This window comes from Chinchilla lanigera, unplaced genomic scaffold (genome assembly GCF_000276665.1).
Source record: "Chinchilla lanigera isolate Chin_1 unplaced genomic scaffold, ChiLan1.0 scaffold00031, whole genome shotgun sequence".
Taxonomy (NCBI): Eukaryota; Metazoa; Chordata; class Mammalia; order Rodentia; family Chinchillidae; genus Chinchilla; species Chinchilla lanigera.
In genome coordinates this window covers 5,530,737-5,540,406 of record NW_004955432.1, presented here as the reverse complement: position 1 = coordinate 5,540,406, position 9,670 = coordinate 5,530,737, and the positions used below count along the sequence as shown (strand labels likewise).

The window sequence follows — 9,670 nt, the reverse complement described above, 5'->3', positions numbered from 1 at the left end:
TATCAAAAGGGAAACCGTGCTATGAACACCTCACAGGTGGCTGTCCTCATCTGCAGATGGGCATTACGCCTCCAGCACAGTGGAAGTGGGAGACACAAGTACAGACCTACAGCAAACACAGAAACTGCTGATTAGGTAGAACATCCAGTTTCTGAAAGTCATCTTTTGGGGATGCTAGTCTGGTGGAGACAACTCTTCCAACAAGTGAAAAAAAAAAAAAAATACATGCTTATTCTGAATGAACATTTTGTTAAGCATTTTGCAAATACTGTTTAAAAAATTTCCATACAAAAGAAAGGTGTTCAGTCATTTTTACCCATTAAAAAGACTAATTGTAGAATCACTTTGAGTTTGTGCTCAATTAGAAAAGAAAAGTAGGGCTTCCAATCAGGCAGTGATACACATGTACAATTTAGCAGGAACTCATTATTAGTAAGTGCATTAATTCATACCAGCACTTTCTGTATTGTGTTATCTGATATAACTTAGCACCGCTATATTTAAAGATTTGGGGCTATTTGCATTATTTTAGAGCTTAATTATCAAAACAAAAGTCACAGCTTGAAATTTATAAAAGGCTAAACCCTAAAGTGGATGCAGATCTGTGTATGTGTGTTCACCTTTTTTATAAACTGAAACTTCATGATGTGCACATTATCTTAATAAGACTGCTTAGTCTCTGTATGCCTTCTTGTAAATGAAACCAAACAAGGCGATGTGCTTCATTTTGGTTCCAAAGATTCTTAGGAACACGAAATGATGGAGCCATTGACCAAAACTCTGCCACCCTTGAAGCAACCCCAGGTTCTGTGAACAGAGCAACAGGGACATGCCACTGCACCACACAGTACTGACACAGCCAACACTTGGTACACATGCAAAGCACACAGATCTGCCTTAGGCCCCCTGTACCTCTGTTCCTGCAACCTGCCCAGTGGCCATCTGAGCTCTCCTATATGCCTGGATTTTGGGTTCTGCATGTGGGTGTCCACTCTGCCTTATGCCAGAGCTTGCTGCTTTTTATTTCTTCCCCAGCCTGCAATTCATACCCTAGATCACATCTCTCAGTGACTTCCCAAGGTTCATGATCCATGCCAGTATCAAGAGAGGGGACTAAAGATGCCTTCCACCCTTCACTTTGCACCCCTAAGGTTCTCCACATTTCCTCTGCAGCTACACAAGGTCCTACTACCATGACAGATAAAAGTTCTTAATCATGAAGAAACTGTGCACAGCTACTGAGGGCGGGGCTACTTCACAAGTAAAGTGGTTCTGGAAGTATCCCTTAAGCCAATAGTGAGGAGGATGCTTACTGTTTGTCAGGCCATGGGTATATCCTCTTGGCAGGAATGCTTCATGAAGACGCTTCATGTTGTAGACCGTTACAGGACAATGAAAACGATGTGAACATAAATGCTACCCTGTGTTTTGTAAAGTCTTGCTATAAAGTCTGCATGTGCAGTATGGGTATGGTAGAACAACTCCTTAGCTACACTCCTTAGTTACCCAGTGCCAGAAGAAAAGCTGCTGCATAAAAAATCAGTCTTAACCACTCAGAAAACATCTCAGAGGAGGAAAGTAAGTATGAGTCCCGAATTAAGCCCTATGCTACAGAAATGTTTGCTTTTGATACATTTTAACCTGGGAGAGCCAGAATGAGAAAGAAGTACATGTATGCTGCACACTTCAAGTGGGAAAGTATTTAGGTGGCAATTCTAGAGGAAAACAATTGAAAGGAAAATAACTGGGAGAATAAAAATTAGCAAACAGGCTGCAAATGGGCGAGTGGGTCTTTCTTGTAAAACTTATGCTGACTTTGAAGCTGCAGGGGGTATTCACAGTGGGCCCCTACCACGCCGTGCGGGCAGCTGTCCTGCCTCGGCAGCCTGTCAGCTCCACCCTGGGCTCCCCCCTCCTCATCCTGCGAGCTGCTCAAAAGCCTTCCTTCTCTTTAAGTAAGCTCAAGCAAAACAGTCTTATCTAAATAAGGGCTATTACCATGTTTAATAACGTAAGGAAATAAAAGTACTGGCTGTGTGTGTGTGTGTGTGTGTGTGTGTGTGTGTTTGTGTGTAAGGTTAAAACAAGACAATAGGAAGTGAATCAACTTGAGTTTGAAACTCTGAAAAAAGTGACTAGAAATACTGTATTTCCTCTGGCTGAGGAGCCAGTGTTCCAGGAGCGGCTAGACACCTGGGCTCGAGTCTGTGCTCGCCCACACCGCCACAGTTCCCAGCTGAAACTAGCGGAGAGAGCCAGGTATCTCCCAGCTACTCCCTGAGGGCAGCGCGTGCATCAGGACCCCGCCGCCCAAGCCCCAGGAACTTCTCTGGCTGCGGGCAGGGCGAACAAACCCTCAGCCCCACGCGCCTCTGGCTGAAAGGTAGCTGTAAAAAGAACAAAATCTGAAAAAAGGCAGCAGGTAAAGTACTGAAAAAATATTTAGAAAAACGCACAAGATTAAATTAGGCTAACATGCAAGGGAATCAACAAAAAAAAATGAAAAATGTAAGCTGATTATGGAATTCAAACTGTCTCTCTCTGGAAGTAACAGAAAAGCTAATTTTATTTCAAAGCAACTTCTTTTAGAAACCTGTCAATCTTATGGTAAATTCTGTGCAGGCCAGTGTGGTGGCCCACACCTTTAGTCCCAGCGCTTGGGAGGCTGAGGCAGGAGGACTGCTGCAACTACAAAGTGAGTTCAAGGCCAGCCTGAGATGTATAATGAAACCCTGTCTCAAAAAGAAAAACAAAGAAATTCTATACAGAACTGACCTTACATACAAACACAGTTTTAAAACACTTTTAAAACAAGGAAGAAGAGAAACTGTATTGTCACTTAAGCACCAACATCAAACTGAGACGTTTGTGATTTTAACCCCAAATTTGCTGTATTAGTCACTTTTCTTCTCACCGAACAAGTCCAAGGATAGGTTCTTCCTAACTGAGGCACCATGTACCTTTAAAAACCCAGCAACAACAGCTGATCAGCTCTCACCTAGCTGCAGCTGGCTGAGAGAACTGACCACCTCCTTCCTCACACTGCCAGGGCTGCAGTGACCGCAGGTCATTTTTCAGCTTGCTGAATCAGAAGAGGATTTCCCTTCCCTTCTGAAGAAAGTGTCTGGACACAAAGAACTCTCAGTCTAGCCAATCCATTCCTTATGGGCTCCCTGTCGTCTCACACCTTCCTGTTGACACTACATGGAGACATTCACATGTTCCTTTACATGAGAAACGGTAATAACTGGATAAATGAAACATCTCAGGCAGCAGAGCTGTCACGCTGAAGTCCCATCAGAGATCAGAACTTTTGAGGGGAAAAGGTGTTCCCTAAACCATAAAGCCAAACAGCGAACTGCTCCTCCCTGCTGAGCAGTGATAGCAGTAAACGGGAATATCAATATTAGTAGCATGATACAAACTGCTACATAGCCTCAAAGTTTCTCTCCAAAATAGGTATGCTAAATGAAATAACTGCTGTGCTTATATGTCATGCTATGCATCCATTCTTACCAGCTCAGTGAATGTAAAGTCAAAATGTTTCAATGTAATGCTTCAGATCACCAGTCATGGGTGGGTGTACATGTAGATATTTCTTGAAACTATCCATCACAACTAAAATCTGTCAAAGAATTCCACAAATGCTTCTAAGAATATTTAAACATGGGAGATAAGAGTAGATGCTCAGAGTAGCACATTGTATCTACTGTATTTAAAAAAGCATAATCTCTGTGAACAAAACAAAAATACCTTTCAGTTTCATGTGAAGATTGTTACCAAGGAGTACGATCATAAACAATATACTTCTTCAAGAACCGTATCTCCCAAAAGGCACGTTATAATGATTTTTATTTGAAATACTAGTTTCAGGTGAAAACTAATTGAGAGGGTAAGAAAAGATAAATAGGTTGGGTAGGTAGACAGACAGATAATCAGTTGACTAGCTAGCCATTTGTGGACTCCTTCAAACTAGGCTGGTGTCACTATAACTAGGAAGCATATTTACATGAGGCACCTTATACATTCAAATCTATAATCTCTTTTATAGTCAAAATAACTCTTATAATATTAGCCTTTTATACACTCAATACCAGAAAACATTCAGTGCACATTTAAAGTGATCCTGGTCAAAAGCTGCTTTATTTGCTGCATCTTTCAAGCTGTGCGCCCTTCTGTCCTTGGCTGGAGCTACCCAAGAACACTGCCCAACGCTCACCCCGCCTGGGTCTGACACATGGCTTTCCCGAGGCTTCAACAATCGCATCCTTTCCTAGCATGAAAAATGCCACTTACCACTTGTAATTTTGGATGGTTAAACTGCTTTTCAAACATTCTCAAAGACTTTCACAAGAGAGGCCCATTACAGAAAACATGAACACAAGTTTCTAAGTTGGCCCTTCAACTGGGAACCTACCATGTTTATACGTGGAGATGAGATGGATTTTGTCCACGGAAATTACTGGAAGAAATACAATCTAGAGGACCTTTCTGAAATCTCATTACTGATTTCACTGCTCTCAAAACAGAAAGGCAAGCAGAAGGCGACTCCATGGCAGACCACGGACTGCACCACTGTCTACCGACCTCCATAGACACGGTACTTTTCTTCTGAAATAACAGAGCTGCCTATGGCAGCATCAGACTGTGGTTTCGAAAGGGGCTTGAAATACAGATTCTCATTTTTCTAAGGATTACAAATGAGAGGGCTGAAAGCATCAGATTCTTGCCCCTGCCAGCTGTTTGTGTGACTTCACTGGTGCAGCACTGTTAGGCCTTTCAATTTTCCTTAACCCCTTATGCCCCGCTGGGGCTTCTAAGCTCCAACAGTGGCACTGCCCATCACCTTGCTTCAAAGTCAGTGCGGAACGCCTTGCTGGGCCTCAGTCCCAGTAAGTATAAATATCCTTAAGGGAAAGCTGTTTCTGGTGCAGTGAGTCATTCTTTTCCTAGATAAGCGTGGCTGCAATGTTCTGTCAAGGAGCCAGTACTTCAGGCTGGAAAGGGCTGGAGTACTGGCAGGATGGGAGCTCCTGGGTTGCAAGTGTCTCGGATGCTTCTGCCTGATCTGTGCAGCACGCACTGCTAGGGGCTCACTGGCCTGCAGGTGAGACTAACGGAGGTGCTCCGGCACTGAAAGAGAGAGCACTGCAGCAGCACTACGTGTCCCCAGGAGAGAAGTGCTCGGGCTGGCTAATCCCCAGGGAGCAGCCAGTTGGTCAGTGTCCCAAGGCAGCTGTGCTACTGGCCTTCCACTTCAGCAAGCCCCGCAGTCTTGAGGGCTGGACTCTTACAGGGCATTTTGTTTTCTCCGTCACTCCATGAAACTGCCTCCTGCTACACACAGTTTAGGGGATACCGCCTTTTAGACAGATACCAGCTAGAGGGAGACACGCTACAGCACTGACCGCTATATTTACATCATCTGCGTGTACGCGTTGAAGACCACAGGACAGAAGACAATGATGTGACCGTGACTGACTGTTTTTAGGCATTTGGCAAAATACACTTGTGTGTAACAGCTGCTTTTTTGAATTTTAAAAATGTTTACATATGTACAATTGTCCTTGTATGCTGATATAAATATGAAAAGTAAAAACAAATCAAAAATAAAAATACATGTTTAAAGTTAGCATGTGGGATATCGGCCTCTCCAGGCTTTAAGGTTCTGCAGAAAATTCCTATATGCTGTAGCCCTGCATGCTAGTTTCTATTATGGGATGTTGTTTCCTTAATTATGGAAAACAATGAATAGAAGCTTCATGCATATAGCATTACTGTTTACAATGAGGATGTGCTTCAGAAGGTCAGGTTCTGAATCCACTACTGTCCCTTAGGAAACTTGCTACATTTGGGTCATGTGAGTTAATTTTATTGATATTTCTATATATATATATCTGTCATGAGAATTATCCGTTAACATACCAGTACCAGTTCCATGTTAGAGTGTAACATTGCAGTAGTTCATTTCATGGTTCAATTAAATCCTAAGCCAATGACAAAAAGAAAATGATATCCAGATGTGAGAACTGGCTTCCTCTTCCCCGTGGCCTCTCTGAGGGTCTTCGCACTGTCTGAAGAGCGGAAAGATGTGCGGTGATTCCGTGAGGCTGGGTTTCTATAAAAGTTGAAGTAAACAGTTTCGATGTGTCACATGTAAACAGTGGATCTTAAATGGATGTCTCCCATAGCTGCACAACAGAGAAAAGCAGAATCGCACACTGTGAAAGCAGCAAAGCAGACGAGAACTCTGAATTACGAGAGGGAGAGACTTGCTAAGTCTACCCATTCACACACGATCGTGGATGGACTTTGCAAAGCTTCTTGTTTAGTTCTTTCTTCTAAAGCTGCAGCTCAACCTTTTTCACAAATTCCACCGTTGGATACAAAAAAATTCACACCCTCATTTAACGCTCTTCAACATTTTGAATAAGTAAATATTCACATGCAATAAGAAAAAAATTTTAAATATTATGTTGGAACATGGTGTGGTGGCTGGGTCTGTAATCCCAGCTACGTGGGAGGCGGAGGGGAGAACATCACAGGTCCCAGGCCTGCCTAGCAACTTACTGAGTCCTCATCTCAAAGTGAAATGGAAACTTCTTAGGTGAAGAAATACAAATGGAAAATAAATATATGAAAAAATGTTCAACATCATTGGTCATTCGTGAGATGCAAATTAAAACAACACTGAGATTCCATCTCACCCCAGGAAGAATGGCTAGCTAGCATCAAGAAAACAACCAATAACAAATGCTGGAGGGGCTGTGGGGAGAAAAGAACCCTTCGCCACTGCTGGTGGGAGTGCAGACTGGTGCAACCACTATGGAAATCAGGTAATTTGGGGAATTATTTGAACTATATATATTTGAGGTTCTCACATAAGAGAAACCAGGTGATGTTTAAGCTTCTGTGTCTAACTTATTTCACGTAACATTACATCCTCAAGTTGCATCCATTTACCTATAAATGTCTCACATTTATGTTTAGGGCAGAGTAATACTCTATTGTGTCTAAATATAACATTTTCCTTATCCACCCATTGATGGACATACATGCTGTTTCTAAGATTTAACTATTATAAACTATGCTGCTAAACCATGGGTATGCATGTATCCCTGTAGTATGATGATTTTAACTCTTTTGGGAAGATACCCAGAAGGGGTTAACTGGGTCAAATGGAATTTCAATTTTTTTTTTGGTTTGTTTTTGAGGAACCTCCAAACTGATTCCATAGTGGTTGTACTAGTTTCTATTCCCAGTAACAACTCAGAAGGGTTTCTTTTTCCCCGCGTCCTCACCAGCATTTATTATTACTTTTTTTTTTTTTTTTAGACATTCTCTCTAAAAAAAAAAAAAAAAAACAACAATGAAAACCAAGAATGTAGTAGAGTTCCTTTCTGGCCCACAGCCTTGTAAGCATTTTTTTTTTTTTTTTTTGATGATAGCCATTCTTTCTGGGGTAAGGTGGTATTTCAAAATAGTTTCAATTTGTATTTCTCTAATGGCCAGCAATGCTGAACATTTTTTCATGTATTTATTCCATCAAGATTTTTAAAGCTTTTTCTTTCCCCTTTAACATTATTTCTAAGAAGATCCCCATAGTGTAACAGACCACAACAAAGTCTGGGGATCCAAAGTAATTGTGCCTTTCACTTAAACCTCTCAGGGTTCATTTGCCTCTCTGAACTCCACTAGACCTCAAGTTTCACATAACAGATGTGCTCCAGGCATCTTGTGAGACAGTGATACCATGATTAAAACTTAAGAGGAGACAATATTCTTTCTTCGTGTTTGTAGTACTGGGGATTGAAACCAGGGCCTTACCTCTGCTTTTGTTTTTAAATTTGGCTTTTCAATGCTGGGGTGTAGCTCAGTTCCCAGCACTGAAAAAAAAAGTGTTTTTCCATCTCCATCTCCAAAACACTGGTTTTTTTAGTCCATCCTGGGCATTTTTTTCCTTTTTTTTTTTAGTGGTACTGGGGATTAAACTCAGGGCCTTGTACATGTTAGGCAAATGCTCTACCACTGAGCTACAGCCCCAGCCCTGATCTGATTTTTTGTTATAGATTTCTATTTCTAAAATCCTACTGATGTGTTATTAGCAGGTAAAAGGCCTGTGCAAGCAAACTGAACATGGAAATGAGGGTAATTTACTTAGTCTCTGGCAGTTCCAGGGTTATTAAAAAACCGACAAAGCAAAATACATGGTTTGTTTTATGGATTCCAGGTTTTAATATCTTAACTACAATGAATAATAAAAGATGTAAGTACTATACATAGTAATAAATAATATACCCTATCACTTGATATACCAATGCAGATTAAACTAATATGCAATTATAAATCTGTTCCCCAAATCCCCAAGAATCTTCCGATTTTCAATTTTAATTTTTCTCATTTTTCTTATGAACAAATTTTAGGAAACATGGCTACTCACAGAAAAAATGGGAATGAATGGGTGTGTAAACACACAGAAGAAAGACATCGCCACCTACCCTGGCGCTTTGTCGGTTCACTTTCTTCTCCTCATCAGGAAGTGGGGGCATTGGGTAAGGGTATTTTCTGCTGGAGGCAATAGACCCAGTTGATGAAGAAGGAGACTTGGCAGGAGATAAAGTCCTGAGACGTCGAGAACATATGAAATAAATATCACAAGGTTGCCAAATATCCTTTGCAAATATCTGAAAAGTGGGTTTGCAACAAACCCTCTGACTTCTATGTTTATAAGCTCCTACTGCAAAGCACTAACTACTAGGAAAATAACTCTGTCACTCCCAAAACTGTATTGCTGGAATTGTAGCTTCCTAAATCCATGAATGCAATGGATTGTTTAAATGTTACTAGATAGCATCATACTTTTCAACTAGAAAGCCAACAATGAAGTCTCCTCTAGAATAGATAAAAAGCTAACAGAAAGAAACAAAATTATTGAAGAGCTCATACTGGTAAATGAAGTGCACAACATATTAATATTCTGCCTTATTTTTACCACTTAATATAAAAATGTTTCTAAGTACAATACTTCTAATTAAGCTCTTAAAATATATTACCACTGATATATTCACTAGTTGCTAAATCACATACTAGTTTACACAAAACTCATGCATTTGGAGGCCAGTGTGTTAGTTGTGAGGAAACAAAGGCAAATACAAAGATTGTAATAATAAATTAGTAAACATGCAAGCAGTAAGGAGTGCAGTTTCAGCCAAACAAAGTCTGATGAGAACATACAAAAATGGCCTGATACATCTCTCCATTCAGCATTGCTGGGGAAGCAGTGGTGTGTTATGTTGAACTTGCCTGACCCTTGTATCTGTAATGGTAATGTATGCGACTAGAGTGGGTGAGCTAGAAGAGGCCATGCCTGCTGCTAACTTGTCTTTAAGAGTGGGGAGAACAAAGCTGAATGTAAACATCCATTCAGAGCGTATCAATAGAAAAGAGCCATGATGATTTCAACAGCTATCCCCTTCCCAAAAGCGGTTCCGCACACCCTTCACTCCTTAATTCCTGGTACAAGGTGGTAAAGCCTCACATCAAGAACTGGTTCACTGCCACATTCTAGCACAAGTCTTTATTCCAGCAGGATGCAGTTCTGTTCCCAGTCACCCTGGGAAGGGGTGGAGCGGGGGGAGTGGCACTGGGTAGGGTAAGATCTACGGCCTAC

The 9,670-nt window shown here is 41.3% G+C and overlaps 1 protein-coding gene across 4 annotated transcripts in view; it reads right to left on the bottom strand.

Moving 5' to 3' along the window:
* Positions 1-4,124: 4,124 nt before the first annotated feature.
* The window catches only part of Adam22 (ADAM metallopeptidase domain 22), a gene marked incomplete at its 5' end in the record, with an annotated part of 230,265 nt that continues 224,719 nt past the window's right edge, over positions 4,125-9,670 (bottom strand). For all 4 annotated transcript variants that reach the window (XM_013516010.1, XM_013516012.1, XM_013516013.1 and 1 more), the window contains 2 exon segments: positions 4,125-6,191; positions 8,499-8,622. In XM_013516010.1, coding sequence (XP_013371464.1) covers positions 6,171-6,191; positions 8,499-8,622 — 145 coding nt within the window.